General features: G+C 49.3%; 1 protein-coding gene across 2 annotated transcripts; it reads left to right on the forward strand.

Annotated features, from left to right (window-relative positions):
• Window positions 1-379: 379 nt before the first annotated feature.
• LOC142823114 (C-type lectin domain family 2 member D-like) lies at window positions 380-17,515 on the forward strand. Of its 2 annotated transcripts, none has more exons than XM_075913455.1 (6): window positions 380-416; window positions 9,370-9,477; window positions 10,411-10,512; window positions 11,827-12,005; window positions 13,823-13,926; window positions 17,333-17,515. In XM_075913455.1, exons 1-6 carry the CDS (start codon window positions 395-397, stop codon window positions 17,487-17,489), a joined length of 672 nt encoding a protein of 223 aa, XP_075769570.1. In that variant the 5' UTR covers window positions 380-394; the 3' UTR covers window positions 17,490-17,515. The 2 variants fall into 2 exon arrangements, with proteins under 2 accessions (XP_075769570.1, XP_075769571.1); XM_075913456.1 differs by lacking the exon at window positions 380-416 and adding an exon at window positions 8,639-8,777.
• Window positions 17,516-18,145: the final 630 nt, after the last annotated feature.

Consider the following 18,145-nt stretch of genomic DNA (forward strand, 5'->3'; position numbering starts at 1 on the left):
TTTTCCGTGGGGGTGTCTCGAGGTTGGGTCTTCCCCGCCCCCATTCTCTCCCCCCCTTGCCCCTCGGCTGTCTGTGGGGCTGGGGTTTGCCCGTCGCCCCACTGGTTCCCGGTATGGCTGGGGCTGGGTCTCCAACGCTCCCTATTCTCCCCTTGTGTCTCTACGGAACCGGGTCTCTCTGCGCCCCCCTCATTGCCGCGTGGGAGACTCTGGCGTTGCCCCCTTTCTTCCCCCGGTGCCTGTGGCTCCCAGGCTGGGTGTTTCCCCGCCTCCCACCCACACACGGGAGCCAATCACGTTCTCGAGCGCGAAGTTACAAACAAGTGTCTCGCCGTTCGAACTTAGAATCTTGGAGGCAATCAGCTGGGACTGGAGTTCTCTGCCCGCTTTCTACATGGGCTTCCCTGGAACACTAGGTGTGTGGGGCACTGGCAACAGCTGCCCGCACCCTGCGGTTTTCCTCTCCCTGACTGGCTGCTGGGTGCGCTGCAGTTCGCGGTTTGTGTGCCTGGTCTTAATGCTCATCCGGAGCTGTGCTCTGGCCGGTGGTCCTGCTGGTGCAGCGCCTCGGGGTGGGGGTTGGGGGGGTTGGGGGCTGCGAGCTGCGAGGGGCTGCAGCACGGGGGGATTGGCATGGTTGGGCTATGTCTGGGGGCTGTCGTGGGGCTCCACAAGGGGGAGAAGGGGAAGTGGAGGGGCGCAGTTGTCGGTCTGTGACTCTTGGGGCATTTCTGGTGGTGCATAACGGGACGGAGGGCGCTTTGGATGGCCTGGCGACGCAAAGTGGAACCCTCCGAAGTGGCTTGTTTTGAAAGGCAGACGGGCGGCTTAAATACCAGAAGCCGGGCTGTTTACACGTGATAGAGCGCGAAGTAACGCGCCCGGAAAAGGCCGATCTGTTTGTTACCCGCCCATAACGCGGGAGAGGAATGGACGCGGGAGCTATGGCCCCGTGCAATCCAAGCGGGAGCGAGTCTAGTGTCGACACGAGGAGCAATTGCAGCCTTCAAACCCTGGTGCTCGTATCTACGTGGTTACACAGAGAGCTTTAGGGGGTAGTAACAATGGGAGCCAGCACTGCCCCACCACTGTTCATGGGGATCAGTCACTGCCCCCCATTGCACTGATCCTGGGGCACAGTCACTGGGGTGCATGGCCCCCAGCTGCATTTATCCCAGGATACACTTTGGGGTTCCCTGACCCCCACTGATCCTGGGGGGCAGTCTGTGTTCCTGTAGGCTGTATCACACCCAACCTCTGCCCTGTGCTGCATCCCATTCTGGTTTCTGGCATCAGTCACTCTGGGGTAGGTAGGAACATGGCGCAAACACACTCCAAACAAATGCCTCTGCTAGAATAGAAAGTGGATACACCGATTTCAGAGTCGGTCATTGCTGTGTCAAAGGCTCTGGTGCCACCGAGTGGCCATTCCGTGTCACTGAGCAAATCGACGATATTTTCCTTCCTTGGTTTTACTGCCCTAAGATAAATGTCCTTAGCTCCGTGTTTCCCAATTTTATTTGGCCACGGAACCCTTTTAAACTCGAAACTGTTTTCCGGAACCCCTAATACATGGAGCTGAAAAAATAGACCACAAATAAGTAAGAATAATAAACTAACTGTGGACCTTGTTTAGCATTTGTTTAACTGCACATATTTAAAAACAACAATCACATTTAATGGGTAAAAAATAAAGCTAAAAAACTAATATGTATAAAAAGTTATTGTCATGGAATTTTCTCATGGAGCCCTTATTTTCACTTCACAGAACCCCAGGGTTCCACAAAACACCATTTGGGAAACAGTGCCTTAGAGACTCCCAAAACATGTAGATGGGATCATGAGCTTTCATGGACACAGCCCACTTCTTCAGATGACTGGAGCATTGAAAATCCAGATCCAAGAATAAATAAGGGAAGGCAGGGGGGAAAAGGAAAAAAATAGCAAATTAGATTCTTCAAGTTAGAAGAGACTAATAACAATCTAATTCACTATTTTTTTCTTCCCCTGCTCCCCTCCCCTACCTTCCCTTATTTATTCTTGGATCTGGACTTTTAATATACCAGTCATCTGAAGAAGTGGGTTGCAGCCATGAAAGTTCAGGATCCCATCTACATGTTTTGTTAGTCTCTAAGGTGCTGCTAGACTATTAGTTGTTTAAGTTTTTCCAGTTAAAGACTAATTTGTCTCCCCCTCTGAAGCTTTTATGTTTGTTTCATATGGCGCCATCCCAGTCTCTCTAGCACATTTATAAGCCTGATGTTTCCCCAGCTTTTCTGTTAGCAGCTCTTTCTGGAACATCCCTGCAGGGAGAGTCAGATCAAATTTTTCTGCCACCTTTTTATTATTCATTTGTATCACTATAGCACCAAGGAGCCCTAATCATGGACCCATTGTGTTAGGTGCTGTACGCCTACAGAGCAAAGATAGTCTCTGCTCCTTGTGGGAGAGCAGTATAGGTTGAACCTCTCTAGTCTGCAAAAGCGGCGAGGAGTCCTGTGGCACCTTATAGACTAACTGAAGTGTAGGAGCATAAGCTTTCGTGGGCAAAGACCCACTTCGTCAGACTAACACGGCTACCCCTCTGATACCTCTCTAGTCTGGCACCCTGGAACTTGACTGGTTCAGCACCAGTGTATTTGCCAGACCATGGAAGGTCAATATTGTCTAGCAGCATTACTGACACGTCCACTTCTTACTGGGCTCTTAGAAGACATTTTGGGGGTAAATTAGAGCTAAAGAACAGCACAGAACCCTGAGAGCCAAGACTGGTGGGTATAAACTTTATGGGATGGCAAGAAACTTGGCTATACCCATGATAAGTGGACATCTGGCTAACTGAAATTATGCCGGACCATGGAGGTTGCTGGATCAGAGAGTGCCGGAGTAGAGAGATTCAACAGTACTACTAGCACTTGCAGGACTGATCTTAGGGATTGAGGCTGGAGAAGGACGGTTGGTGGATCTGCAGTGGTGAAACCACCTTGCAGAGAAAACAGGAAGCCTGGATCAGTATTAAAACAATCAGCCTGGCATAAAGGCTTGGCTGAAAAGCAGGTGAGGCTATAACAGGAAATACACACAATGCATACATTAGTCTGTGGAACTCATTACCACAAGAAACCATTGAGGCCAGGAACTTGGCAAGATCACAGAGGGCTTGGACTTTTATAGGACAAATGTGAGTATCCAAAGTTCGACACTCAGAATTTTTTGTTGTTAACCACTAAAAATGGACATGTTTGAGAAGGGCTCTAAAGTTCTGTGCTTCAAGCCAGTAAAGGGTCAGGCAGTGACTTTTCCTGAGAGCAAATATTTATGTGACCACTGCCAGATTTTGTTATCTGTCCTTTGTAGCAGCTGGTGCTCAGAGACGGGAGACTGAGCTACATGGACTGTGGGTCTGATCCTGCTGGGTTATTGCTGGTTTCCTGTTGATAAAAGCACTCTCCCTAAAGCTCCAGGCGGGGTACGGCTGTTATAAAGTTACCGCCTAGTAATGATAAAAACCAGAGACTTTCTTACCCTGCAAAGTATCTTCTAGTTTGTAGCCTGGCTCCTACTACTTTTAAACTGCAAAGCCGCAGTGGGGGTAGCTCCTGGACATGGCGTGAGCTGGGATTGAGCATGTTCAGTCCCGGCTCACACGGGGTCCAGCAGCCCCATCTGTCCAGCCTCCCCTGCCCCACTGCTCAGCACTGCTGATAAAGGCAACAGCATGGGGAAGGCAGCATCATGGAGACAATGCTGGGGGGAACTGGCTTTTAAGCTGGCTTCCCCCAGCACCGGCTCCTGCCCCCCCTTTGCTGCCTCTCATATAGCAGCAGTGGGAGGAGAGGGAAATACAAATAGTAAATTTGACTACCTGATCAGCCTAGGCTTATGGGGTAGTCGGCTATTGGAATGGTCGCTTACATCCCTACTTTCCTCTTCCCTTTCTTCTTTCTCGCTCTTTTCAGTTTCTCCACTGGAATACAGGCCAGAAGGCTGAGGTGGGAGGGGGGTGGAAACTCAGACTTGGCTATGCTGTAGCCAGCCAATCAGGAACAGCCAGCTGGACGGAATTCCATCCCTTCCTCGTCCTTCCTCCAACCTGCATCATAGGGTATGTCTAGACTACAGGCTTTTTTCAACAATGTTTTGTCCACAGATACAGTCAACAAAGCTTCTGTTGACAAAGAGCATCTATACTACAGCCAGTTCTGTCGACAAAGCAAGCTGCTTTGTCGACGTGACAGTGTATACGCAAAGGACAGTGTAGATGCAATAATGCCGTCTATCGACAGAACTCTGCCGACAAAGGGCGTTATTCCTCACAGAATGAGGTTTACAGCTGTTGACAAAACTGCTAAGTCGTTATGTCGACAGAACTTGGCGGTAGTGTAGGCGCACGTATAGTTTGGTCGACAAAAGTCCACTTTGTCGACAAAACCCTGTAGTCTAGACACACCCATAGACTCCAGCTGCTCTTTCCCATGCGCTGCCCTGACTGCCACTGTGAATCAGGACTTGCCTTCCCTTTCCCTGAGCTTGACTTGGGCCTTGCTTCCCTAAAATGGGTTCAATAGCCAGAGACAGGGCCGCAAAAAGGGCGTCTGAATGCTTCCCTCATCTGCCACCCAGGAGCAGCTAGAATGCAGCTGAGGGCGTCTTCCCTGGGGGGCAGCAATCGAGCATGGGGAAACCAGCTGTGTGAAGCTGATGGTGCCAGGTCTGACTTCTGATCTCAGGGTCTGTGGTGTAAATGCAAAGTGAACCCACTGTAGCCCCGGCAGTCAGGGCTGGAGTCTGATTTCTGGCACTGAGTTAATTCAGTGAGCCCTCCTCAATTTACTCCAGGTTTGCACTGACCTTTGCACTGTTATTTTCAGGAAAGGGGATTGGAAATTGCTTCTCCCCCCCCCCTTGTTCCCAAGAAGTACGGATGAGATCGGTCTCACAATGTTCCCTTGTCCACAATCCTGATCACTCACACATTTCTCCATCTAGAGTACTTTTCCTGCCACTGTTGGTATCTGTATTTACCCTTCGAGGCAGAGCATGGATGCAGTGTTCCCTGAAAGCTGGGCCCATGTGAGGCTGCTCAGGAGAGATTCCACTGCTGTCCAGCTGATTAGCAGAGCACCCACTGCGTGGTCTTTTGTGTCTACTGGTGGTGCACTTTCACACACACTTTGGTGCATGTAAAATTATTCCGCACATGGATGGAAAAAATCCGCAACTGGATGGAAAAGATTAGCGGGACCATTAATCCTCATGGAGTGTCTGTGAGAAAGCGGGGATCCACATCCAGCTGTTCAGTCAGTGATCAGCTTTGTGCTTCATTCCACCGTTGTGTCCCTTTCAGCCCCCAAATAAAACGGATGCCTTTCTCCCCTCTAGGGCTGTATCTAGACTGGCAAGTTGTTCTGCAAAATCATTTGCTTTTGCGGAAAAACTTGCCAGCTGTCTACACTGGCCGCTTGAATTTCTGCAAAAGCACTGACAATCTCATGTAAAATCATCAGTGCTTTTCCGGAAATACTATGCTGCTCCCGTTCGGGCAAAAGTCTTTTTCCGAAAATAGCGATCGGGGCTTTTTTGCGGAAAAGCGCGTCTAGATTGGCCACGGACGCTTTTCCGGAAAAAGTGCTTTTGCGGAAAAGTGTCCTGCCAATCTAGACGCGCTTTTCCGAAAATGCTTTTAACGGAAAAGTTTTCTGCTAAAAGCATTTCCAGAAAATCATGCCAGTCTAGACGTAGCCTGAGGATGTAATAGTGTGGTTGACTAATTGATAAGCAAAAGCCTATCAGTTACTGCTATATACTATATGCATTCTTTTTTCTCCCCCTTGCCCCTCCAGTAAATTTTTTAGCAGGCTAGGAAGCAGCCTGACTCAGCCCTGGCTCAAACTTGGTCTGGGACCTACCCCTGCGGTGGCTCTGCATTTAAAGTGTATTAGGAGTCAGAGGGGCAGGCAGCCCATCTGAGTTCTAGCTTGTGCTGGGTCTAGGTGCTCAGACTCCCCAGTTCCCCCAGTCAGGAGGCTCCTCAGGAGTGGGGCCAGAACCCACTGGCTGCTGGTCCTGTCCCTGGGGATGATATAAATGGTTGAGTATCCAATAAAAAATCATGAGGTTACTCAACGATTCAATTACGTGATATGTAATCTACTCCCCTCTGCAGCTGGCAACTTGCAATAGTTTGCCTTCCTCTTACAGTGTTTACTGGGTGGAGTTTTCCCACATATAGTTCCGTGCTCACAATTGCTCTTTCTCTTTCAGTCTCGGGACTCGGTGAGTTCACTTCTCAGGGATCTGGGGAAGCAGGGAACAAGTGCCCGGGTTTCACACTTACTCGTTATTTAGGGAGAGGGGTTGGAGTCATGTTGCAAAGCCCACAAGTGATTTAATGTAACCATGTGGGGGAGGAGGAGCAGAGAGACTGGGGTCCAGATGGGGGGAGGCGAAGAGGTAAGCACACACACCCGCACTAGGCCACACTGACTCCAAAAACTGAGGGGAGCCAGGTCTGCTGTAAAACAAACCTGCTTCTGGGACTGCAGTGGGTTTCAGGCTGAAGAGAAGCCGGGTTTTAGCAGGCAGGGCGGTGGGGGGCAGGGACCAAATCATTAGTAAAACTGAAAGTGTTCTGTAACGCCTATTACAGCTGCCACGTTTTGCATATCTCAGACTGACTTTTGCTTTAGGACTGGGCAGGGAAAATTTTGCGGTTGGGGGGGCCGCTGAAAAATCAGTGAAGGGCCGCACACAAGAAGGAACCCCCCCCACACACACACAATCCTCTCGCACCCAGAACCTAGTGTGGCCCAGGAGAGTAGATTTTGTGGTCCCTTATGTTTTGGGTGGGGGCCAAAAATGAGGGGTTCAGGGTGTGGGAAGGGCTTGCTGGGAAGTTGGGTCTGGGAGGGAGCTAGGGTGCAGAAGCGGCTTGAGGGTTTGGGGTCTGGGCAGGAAGGGGCCTGCAGATCTTGAACACCAACCCCCCAATGCTGGGTGGTGGGGAACTCTGAGCTTCAGGGGCCAGATCCAGGCAAGCAGGGGGCTGGATTTGGCCCCCGGGTCATAGATTCCCCACCCCTGCTTTAGGGCAATGTTTCTCAGCCTCTTTCTGTTAATGAACCTCTTAGGACTCAAAACAAAACGATTACAACAGCCTCTCCCACTAAGTCTTGGGAAAACGGTGTCCATTAAACTCTTCCAGGGGACTGGACAAGATTAGTGTTTCTCAAGCTTTTTTTTATACAGTACCCCTTTAAAAAAATAAAATTAGAAGTACCCCCAGTACTTACAGTTTTCAGACACGCATTTCTTTTCCCCTTACGGTTGCAACACATTTGTTTAAACAACTTAATTGAAGCCGGGCAGGCAATGGAGTTTTGGGGTGTAAAAAGGACAAAAATAATAAAGTGCTGTAAAACTTAAAACAAAAATTCAGTTTTCTCCAAATTTCAGTTGTGTTGACGTACCACCTCCCCCCCCCCCCCCCCCCCCAGACGTGTCTCAAGTCCCCCTAAGGGTACTCGTACCACTGGTTGAGAAACACTGCTCGAGATCACCTCTTGAGACCCCACGCGACCCTCATCTTCTATGACTCTGTGAACTCTCATTCAGTAAATTCTGAATAAGCGTCAGGGCTGGCATTAGAGGCTGGAAGCAGCTTGCTAATTAATTAGGGCCTGTGAAGTTAAATTACCTGTTTTCAGCCCCGTCAGCAGGGTTTGGCCCTCGGTTTCAGCCCAGAGTCCGACCGCCCTGGCTGGAAAATAGTAACTTAGCTCCGCTGGTCTCCGTTGTGGAGTGGGACCAAAGGTAATTAATTAAAAGTCACTCTGAGGCACCCTGCCTCTTTGGACAGCGGTGGGCAACGTAGGATAGTAGAACCGCGATGTGCTGCTGGTTGCCCACTCTACAAGACCTTTGAGTACCCCCCGGGGTACATGTGCCGCTGCTTGAAAATCCCTGGCTGGAAGCATGTTCATTAACACGCCACAGCTGCACTGGTGCAGCATTTTACCTGTAGAGCAGCCCTGAAATTGTAAGCTCCTGGGGGCAGAGAACAGCTTTTTGTGATGTGTGCGCAACGCTGTATTGTAATGCAGACACCGAATAACAACGTAAGTGGAAAAACAATGCACCAAGGGAACACCCCCTAGAAAATCTTTTCCCTCTTGCTGCTTGGTGACATCATCTGTTGGTACCGTGTGTCACATTACCGAATTGGAGGGAAGCAGCCAGATCGCTGCTGCACCCCTAGGTGGGGGTGTTGGCCCCAGAAATTGGTATAAAAGGGAGCCATGTGGGGTATTGAATGGGAGCTTGTTTTCTGATCCTGTGTACACTGTTTATGTGAGTGTATAATGTCTGTGTGTGTAGGTAGGAATCTGTGTGGAAGCTGAATATTTCTTGGAATGTGGTTAAGCATTGCTATGGACAGGCTGAGTAGCGAAGCCCTGTAGAACAATGGCACTTGATGGGCCAAAGACACACCTAAAGCATGAGGGCAGAGACCTAAGAGCTGCCAGCAGAGAGAGGCTGAGGACCAGGTGACCAGCTGAGACCAGAAGAGGCCAGGAAGGAGGTATAAAGAGGCCATGTGGTCGATGCCATTTTGTTCTCAGCTCAGCACTTCATCCCAGAGGCAGCACTGCAGGGATTGAAGAGCCCGGAAGACCTGTGGACCCATCCTGATCGTAGGATGTGCAATAAGAATTTTTAAACCAGCAGCTGTACATCTCTGCTAGAGCCTGCATCGAGAACTGGGAGATTCGGTGCATGTAACGTGCTGGACTTTAATAACCTTACTCTCAGGCTTTTCTTTCTTGTGATAATAAACCTTTAGTTTTAGATTCTAAAGGATTGGCCCAGCGTGATTTGTGGGTAAGATCCAGAGGGTAAATTGACCAGGGATCTGTGCCTGGTTTCTTGGAACCGGACAGAACTTGTTCGGGGTAGGTGGGATTGGGTGCTAGGACCCCCCCACCTGTGTATAGGCCCGGGGCCATCTGGGGCACGGATATTGCTAGGGTGTCGGAGGGGTTTTGCTCGGGAGGCTTCAGGCAGGCAGCTGAAGCGCTCTGTGAAACTGGTTTGTGGCCTGTTTGGAGAGGTCACCAGTCAGGGGGGCTGTAAGGAGCCCCGGATTTAAGCAATTCGCCCTGAGCGGACGCCCTCAGCTGTGCCCAGACACAGCCCGGTCCGTCACAGCAATGCTGTATTGTAATGCAGACACCGAATAACAACGTAAGTGGAAAAACAATGCACCAAGGGAACACCCCCTAGAAAATCTTTTCCCTCTTGCTGCTTGGTAACATCATCTGTTGGTATCGTGGGCAGTGTGTTCAAACAGAACTGTTTTTATTTTCCCAGAGCATGACACAGAGCATCAAAAGATGTGCAATGGCTCCCAGACTTGTAAGGAGGAACAGCTATCTACACCCCTTAACAGCAATGGACCTCTACAAGGAAGGGAGCCAGGTAGGGGGAGCCCCTCTGCCCACAAGAAACACCACGGCTTATGCAAATGCATCCGTCTTTTCATCTCCCACAACATCTGGCTGTGATTGCAGCAGGGAGCTGATCACTGTGTGGGTGTCCTATGAGCACCGTTGCTTGCTTTGCCTCTACTGCTACTATTTTCCCTGCAGCCAAGTGGTTATGGCTGCATAACGGGGTACAGGGGCCTTTGGTGGGCCTGCCATTTGCATCCCGCTTATTGCAGCCCTCGTTTTCTCCCTTTCTAGTTCAGGGCTGCCTATCCCTAATTGCGTGGCTGGGACGTGACAGCAAAGTGCAGCCGGGTAGCAGGCAGGTCGGCTTGCTCCATGCTGGTCTCTAATGTTTAAATCTCTCTCCGAGTTACTACAGGTTGAGCCTCTCGAGTCCAGCACCCTTGGGACCTGACCGGTCCCAAAACAGAAAGTTTGCCAGACCATGGGAAGTCAATATTGTCTGGCAGCAGCATCAACATTTCCACTGCTTGCTGGGCTCTTGAGAAGACATTTAGGGCCAAATTAGAGCTAAAGAACAGCACAGAACCCGGAGAGCCAGGGCTGGTGCTGTAAACAAACTTTGTGGGACCACGGGAAACTTGGCCACACCCAAGGTAAGGGACATCTGGTGAATTACAATCACGCCGGACCACGGAGGTTGTGACCACAGAGTGCCGGACTAAAGAGGTTGAACCTGTGGAGTGATCAGTGCTGTTGAAAAGCCCTGGAGGAAATTCACAAGCCCATATTCAAAGGTAGCTACGGATTTGGATCTGCTCTGTAGCTAGTTACATTTGCTTGACTACGGAATGTGCAAATTCCCCTCTGTCTCTGCATGGGGCTATGGTCAATCAATCAGTCTGATTCCCTCCCCCACCCCCAGCAGCTCCAGGAGAGTTCATATGTTGGTCTCTTTCAGGTCATAAATTCAATAAGACACGAACCGTTAAAATCCTCGCCGCAGCAATCCCGTTCACACTCCTCTTCTCGGCTTTGATCGCCACGGCAGCGGTCCTAGCAGGTGAGTGCACAGCTCTTACCGATTCCCTCTCTGCATTTTCTGGAGCTGGCTGGCTTTCTGTGCAGGGCTGTAACTGATGTCCTTGTGAGGTTTGGGAGAGCCGCCGCCGCTAGGGAACGCTTAGCCAAAGGGCTGCCTGGCTCTTAGCTCCTGTTGCCTCATGCTTCGTTTTTATGCTGGTTGAAAAATGGAAAGGGAGCTGGACCAGGGCCGGCCTTAGCTCTAAAGGAATCCCATGCCAAAACAGCAAGTATCTTATTGCCCCTATATAAATCCAGAGTATGCATTCATGTTGATACTGCGTGCAGATGTGGTGGCCTCATCTCAAAAACAGTTATCTTGGCATTGGAAAAAGTTTAGAAAAGGGCAACAAAAATGCTTAAGGGTCTGGAAGGGATGCCATATAGGGAGAGATTAATAAAGCTGGCACTTTGCAGCTTGGAAAAGAAATGAAGAAGGGGTATGATAGATGTCTATAAAATCATGAGGGAGAAAGTGAATAAAGAAGAGTTATTTTACTTCCGTAAGAACTATGGGTCATCAAATGAATAGGCAGCAGGTTTAAAACAAGCCAAGGGAAGCATTTCTTCATACGAACACAGTCAATCTGTGGAACTCCTTGCTGGAAGATGATGTGAAGGCCAAGACTGTACCAGAGTTCAAAAAAGAGCTAGATAAATTCATGGAGGATACATCCATCAATGACTATTAGCCAGGATGGGTAGGAAAAGTGTCCCTAGCAATAGTCCCTCTAAGCAGTTCTGTCCAGGTGCAGAATACATTTTGTTCTGTGCACCAAGGCAAGTGCAGATGTGTACGACTAGTAGGAACACCTGCTGTTGGCTCTGGGCACTGTGGACACTCTCCTGATTAGCTGTGTGGGATTTGAATTTCTCCTGGTGCCCGCACAAGAGCTTAGCTTAGAGGGAACACTAGTCCTTAGTCACTGTTTGTCAGAAACTGGGAATGAGCGACAGGAGAGATGATCCCGTTTTGTTCATTCCCTCTGGGGCACCTGGCATTGGCCACTGTCAGCAGACAGGACTCTGGGCTTAGATGATTCTTCAGCCTGACCCAGTGTGGCCGTTTTTATGTTCTTATGCGTTCGCCACCCCCATTCATTTGTTACATTTTTGGCTGGTGAGATCATGTCCTGCATGTCTTCTTGAAATTGTCATGGCCACCACTGCTGCCAAGCAGTTAGGGGGTTCTCTGAGACTTTGTAAGGGGGTCGTTTCTATTTCTTTCCCTTGGCTACTGAGCTGAGACGGGGACGGCCCGCCCTCTGACCTTGTGTCACGTTCTCCGTTTCAGCCAGAACAGCGGGGCCGTGTTTGGACTACGCAGACGTCCCCTCGTGCCCGGACGGCTGGGTCGGCTACCAGGGGCAATGTTACTTCTTCTCCGAGGAAGAAAGGAATTGGACGGCCAGCCAGAGTTACTGCAGTTCCCACGGCGCCTCCCTGGCTGGGATTGACGGCACTCAGGAGATGGTGAGAGCTGTTGTGAATGCACTAGTGTGATCCTGGCACAATGGACAGTGAGCCAATGGGGGGGAGGGCAGCAGGAGGGGTGGGAGGGCGGCGTATTCCATGCCAGGAGGGCAGGGAAAGAGCTTTCCTGGGTTCTGGGCGGGGCGTGATTAGATTTGCTCATTGGCTGCCTCCTTTGGCTTCCTCTGAGCTCTGCATGGCAGGGAGCCAGGGAGGAAACAACTCCAGCCCTGATGATAGATGGGGGGGGAGAGGCACGGTCATTCCCCGCCCAGCATAGCCAGCTGTTCCAGAGGGAGGGACGGATGGGAGGAGTGTCTGGAGGAAGAGACGGCCTGATTTTGCCCAGTTCTTGCCCAGCGTTCCCTCTTAACGTTATCCATGCGTGTGCAGAATAAATTTTATGTGAGCGGAGGCAGGTGCGGATGTGCACCACCGGTGGAAACGTACACTGACAGCTGTGAGTGCTGTGCTAATCCGCTGGGCAGCATTTGAATCTCTCTTGGGTGGCCGCCCATGCACTCAGCTTACATGAAAAACTGCTATTGCACATTGCAGGCATTTTCCCTTCATTGTAAACGTTCTCTTTGCCTTCTAGTACCCTACCCACTGCACGGAGCAACATGCTTTTCCTTATACGTCCCCTCTCAAGCAAAGACATGAGCTTGTGCCCTATTTTGCTTTGTGCCAATAGAGGAAGGTGGCCTAAAATGCTTCCCATGCTCCCTTGCTGGTGATTTTCACCTTATAGATTTTGTCTAGTCTGATAGACATTATGGGCAGGGTGCCAAATATAAACCAGCCATAAATGCAATACTGTCCGTGTTCCCTGTAAGCTGTGCCATTGTGAGGCTGCTCAGGGGAGAGTCAGATGCTGCCCGGCTGATCAGCAGAGTGCCCACCTAAGTTTGTGTTTTTACGGGTGGTGCACATTTTCACACGCTTTGGTGCAGCTAGACAAATTTATTCCACGCATTGATGAAAAAAATATTCACATGGATGGAAAAGATGAGGGGAAACATTGAATGCGATGATTCCCAAAGATACTGCGGAAGGTTGTTATATTTGTCATAAGCCACACACCCTGACAAGTTTAATGTACCCAAGTGCCACAAACACTTGGAATCGGAACTTTAGCTAAAGCCTTGAGATTGATCATTCTCTCGGGAGTGTCTCAGGTTTTCATTTAGCTGCATTGTCCAGCCGATCAGCACAAACCTAAACAGATTAGAACTTAAAGCAACATCTGTCTATCCTCCAGTGAGCCAGAGGAACGGAGTAGGTTCTGAAAGTTCAGTTGGTTGCTCTTTTGAAGAGCTTCAATTCTGGGCAAGAATTAAAGGCTGTGTGTTTCTCAGCATTGTGTGCAGCTGAAGCTAGAACTGAATAGAGATGGGTGAGTCTCAGAGGCCCTTGCTACAGCTGATCTGGGGAGGAGCACCATGGAAATACTTACAACCTCCCTAGTCTGGCACTCTCTGGTCCAGCAACCTCTGTAGTCTGGCATGGTGTTCGTTAGCCAGATGTCCACTTATCATGAGTGTGGCCAAGTTTCCCACAGTCCCATAAAGTTTGTTTGTAGCCAACAGTCCTGGCTCTCAGTGTTCTGAGCTGTGATTTAGGTCTAATTTACCCCAAAATGTCTTCTAAGTGCCTAGCAAGCAGTAGACATGTGGGTAGTGCTGCTAGACAATATTGACCTCGTATGATTCAGCAAATTCTCTGGCTTGGCACCAGTCAGGTCACAAGGGTGCCGGATTAGAGAGGTGCAATCTGTACTAAACAGTAAGATTGAGGCTTTTTCCTTTGTTTCGAAGGCGTTCCTGCTGAGATACAAAGGGAGTGTTTACCATTGGATCGGCCTGCGACGGGAGCCCAGCCAGCCATGGAGGTGGCCCAATGGCACTGAATTTGACAGCCGGTGAGTCTGTTTGTGGCTATGTATTTTCTCAGTTCTAAATCTCCGGTATTAGAGTGCCAAGTGCAGAGGGATCGCCAATGGAGATCAACTCAACAAACCCACAGGGGTGAAAACCGGTGGAAAAGTCAATATTTCCATCGCTTTTGGGTTTAATTTGTTATGGGGGAGGGGGATCACATGGTCCCACTGTCCAGAAACTGATGTCAGGTTTTCTCACTGTAGCTTGTTGAGCTGGGTCCAAAACAGCCCAGTCAGGATGGGCTCTGCTAAGAGGAAAAGAAGGGGATGAAGTCAGGGCAGGCAGAAGTGCGGGTGGGAAGGCATGATGTGCCTGTGAGTATGTCTACACTGCAAATCAATATGTCACTGTAGCACCAGCAGGCCTCCCACGCTAACCTTAGGCCATGTATTCACTAAACAGAAGATTGATACTGCTGCAATCAATCATCCGGAGTTTGATTCAGCAGGTCTAGTAAATACCAGCTAAATCAAACTCAGAGGGTGCTCGCCCCCCTCACCCCCCATCCACAGCCAGGACTCCTGCAATGAGTAAGGGAAGCAGGCGGGAGTGATGATGATGATTTTACCCGTTGGAGGAGTGCTGCAGACAGTAGCTATCTGCTGTGGCACGGAGCAGCCGTTGCAGAGAAAACCAGTGTGTTGGAGCCAACTGGAAATACAGTATTTCAGGGTCTTTAGGTTAGAATGGAAAAGTAAAACGTAGCCACATGGCCACGGTGACAGTGTTACCTACCTCTCCAGTGCAGAGCTTCTAGGATTTCATCTCTGTTTGCTTCAAATTCTCTGTTTACCCTGCTCTGTCGCAGGGTCTTTCTGTGCCCCAGATGAAGGCGGTGTTATAGTGTGGGGAAATATGGCAGCGTGGCTGAGTAGTCTAGAGGCTAGCCCGCACTGACATCCAGACTGTCATCTGGATTGTTGACATCCAGACCGTCATTGTTATCCATGCAGGCTAGATTGAGGCCAGGCCTAAACTAAAAGGGAAGGTCAAATCAAGATATGCAATACCAGCTATGTTGATTATGTAGCTAGAATCGATGTAGCTTTGTTTTCCATTTCCCTGCAATCCCCACAGTGAGAAATAGAAGTCCTGGCTGCTGATAGGGGTGCCCTCTAAGTTCGATTTAGTGGGTCTTCACTAGACTCACTAAATCAAACTCCAGAAGATTGATCACAGAAGCGTTGGATCTTCCGTTTTGTAAAGATGTGGCCTCAGGTTAGTGCGGGAATGCCTGCTGGTGTTACAGTGACACATTGATTTGCAGTGTAGACATATTCACAGACACATCACACCACCCCGGCCCCTCTTCTGCTTTGCCCTGACTTCATCCCCCTCTTTTCCTTTTAGCTAAGCCCGTCCTGAATAAAGCCACCAAATAAATATTGTAGTGCTAACATGACCTTTGCTGCTGTCCCTCTGTTCACCTTGCCGGGGTGTTCCACCTTTTCCCCCGCCCTGTGTCTGTCAGGTCTAGGTTGATCAGCACCATGAGACAGGGAAACTTAGTGACTCTGTACATCTCCTAGCACAATGGAACCCAACTCTCCACTGTTCCTCGGACAATGCCTGATTTAATCGTAAATAACGCCCTGGGTGGTAGCTAGTCCCCGCCTGCCTCGTTGGGGCTTTGTTTCACATTTACTGCCCAGCTGCTTAAAAGTTTTGCATCCCTGGTTGGCAGTTGTTATAGGCTCACCCTCCAGTTATAGGCCCTCTGTTCTCTGTCTCCAAGATACTGTCATGTGCTTTGTGTACAATGTGGGTAGCACGGCTGCCCCTCACAGGCCAGACTGTGGGACCACATATGGACTGGAGACAGAATTTGCTTTATAGAGAGACCCACATCAGGAAGAATGAAGTTTTTAAGGGAAGAGGGATAGCTCAGTGGTTTGCGTCTTGGCCTGTTAAACCCAGAGTTGTTAGTTCAATTCTTGAGGAGACCATTTAAGGATCTGGGATGAAATCTGTAAGGGATGGTACTTGGTCCTGCTGTAAAGGCAAGGAACTGGACTCAATGACCTTTCCCTTCCAGTTCTACGAGAAAGGCATCTCTGTTAATTTATTTTTATTTAAGTTTGCCTGAATAAGACACCTGACACAGCGCACCCCCTAGTGGCTGAAGAGTGTAATAGCATTTATAGCATTAGAAACTCCATTCATAGATGGAGTCCAGCAAACCTGTGGAGGTCCGCTTTAAATTTGTGAGTCATTTTTGCAGAGGCGGAGGCAGATACACATTTGCTAAATGCCCCCGCCTCAATTCAGAGAATCATCAAAGTCATGGACATGTAGGGTTAGAAAGGGCCTCAAAAGAGGTTACCTAGTCCAGTCGTCTGCACCGAAATTTTAAGAACGGACTAAACACTTCCTCAAGGACCCTTGTGCGGGCAATTTCACTGCCTCTCTTGGGGCTGGTCTGTAGCCTGAGTAGCCCACATTAAATTCAGGCCAGGTCTACACCAGACCAGGCAGGTTGGCTTAAGGTATGCAAAATGCGTGTCCGGATTCGGCCGACCTTAAGCTGAGCTGCCTCGGGCTACGTCTAGACTACATCCCTTTTTTGGAAAAGGGATGTAAATTAGACATATCGCAATTGCTAATGAAGCGGGATTTAAATCTCCCCCGCTTCATTAGCATGAAAATAGCTGCCGCTTTTTTTCCGCACAGAGCTTTGCCGGAAAAAAGCGCCAGTCTAGACGCTGATCTTTTGGAAAATAAAGCCTTTTCCAAAAGATCCCTTATCCCTCTTGAAATAAGGGATAAGGGATCTTTTGGAAAAGGTTTTATTTTCCGCAAGGTCAGCATCTAGACTGGCGCTTTTTTCCGGCAAAGCTCCTTGCGGAAAAAAACGGCAGCCATTTTTATGCTAATGAAGCGGGGGAGATTTAAATCCCCGCTTCATTAGCAATTGCGATATGTCTAATTTACATCCCTTTTCCAAAAAAGGGATATAGTCTAGACGTAGCCTCAGTGTTTACACAGTGGGAGGCATACAGGAGCCCATCCTCTTATTGGCTTCTCTTACTCATCACCAAATGAGTCTATACTAGACCCGTTAAATCAAATGTCAGAAGATTGACCTCCAGAGGGTCGCTCTTCTCCATAGTGTAGACAGGTGTGACTTTAAACCGGTTTAGTTAAACCAGTGCAAAAGGCCGTGTGGACATTCTTGTTTCAGTTTAAACAGCCTAGTCTGGTTTAGCATCACTCAGCTGGTGAATTGGCATAAACTAACACACAATAAAATGCTCTTACACAAGACTGACAATATCCACCCACACAGGAGGTTGCCCTTAGTTTAACAAACTGCAGATTTGTTCCTCTCTGAGTGACCGACAAGACTTGGCTACCAACTAATTCTCGCCCCATGATTTCTGATTGTAGGTTTGAAATCAGGGGAGGAGGCGACTGTGCATATCTGAACGACAGTGGTGTCAGCACCTCAAGCTGTGCGACGGAGACAAAATGGGTCTGTGTCCGATCGGATTGGCATAGGAACCAAAAAGAGAACAGATTGGCAAGGATGGAGTTGAATAAATAAAAATTAAAACCATCAACAAAGTAAAATGAATACCAAAAATACATTAGATCAAGGGGACATCTAAAAAAAAGACAAAGGTAGCATATTTAAAACAAATGAAAAGAAATCTTTTATTGGCACACAGCTTAATTATCCTATGGAACTCCTGACCACATGAAGTCACTCAGGCCACGAGCTCAGAACGATTCAGAGAAGGACTGGGCATTTAGAATGGGGATATCACCGGGGTGTGGCCCTTTCAGTGGAGATGGGTAACATTTAACGTGCGTTGGCACGTGGAGGAAATAAAGTCACATGATGGGTAGGGGCGGTCCGAGGTGGGCTGCTGGCAACTGGTGCCCCAGGCAGAATGCGTGATCGGTGCCCATGCCTCCACAGCCCTCAATGGCGTGACGTCATCATTGGGCACCCTAGGTGATGGCCGAGTCGGCCTATACGCACCGGCTGCCCCTGGTGATGGGTAGATCAAGGGGCTAAATCAGGCCTCTGGGGAGGAAAAAGTTAGTGGAGCAGGAGATGGGAGATGCCAGGTAGGAAGCCCTGGGGGCTGGTGTTTGGTAGAGACACTAACAACCCCAGGAAGGGCGATGAGAGAGCCTAGCAAAAGCTCAGAGCTTTGCTCAGAGAATGGGCAGAAGAATTAGAGGAAAGAAGAC

This window comes from Pelodiscus sinensis, chromosome 32 (assembly GCF_049634645.1).
Source record: "Pelodiscus sinensis isolate JC-2024 chromosome 32, ASM4963464v1, whole genome shotgun sequence".
NCBI lineage: Eukaryota > Metazoa > Chordata > Testudines > Trionychidae > Pelodiscus > Pelodiscus sinensis.

Bases quoted from the DNA above. Each gene is read 5' to 3' on its own strand.
- LOC142823114 (XM_075913455.1), top strand. From the start codon at position 395: ATGGGCTTCCCTGGAACACTAG. The intron at 417-9,369 runs GTGTGTGGGGCA...TTATTTTCCCAG, and splicing joins GGGCTTCCCTGGAACACTAG to AGCATGACACAGAGCATCAA. The intron at 9,478-10,410 runs GTAGGGGGAGCC...GGTCTCTTTCAG, and splicing joins TCTACAAGGAAGGGAGCCAG to GTCATAAATTCAATAAGACA.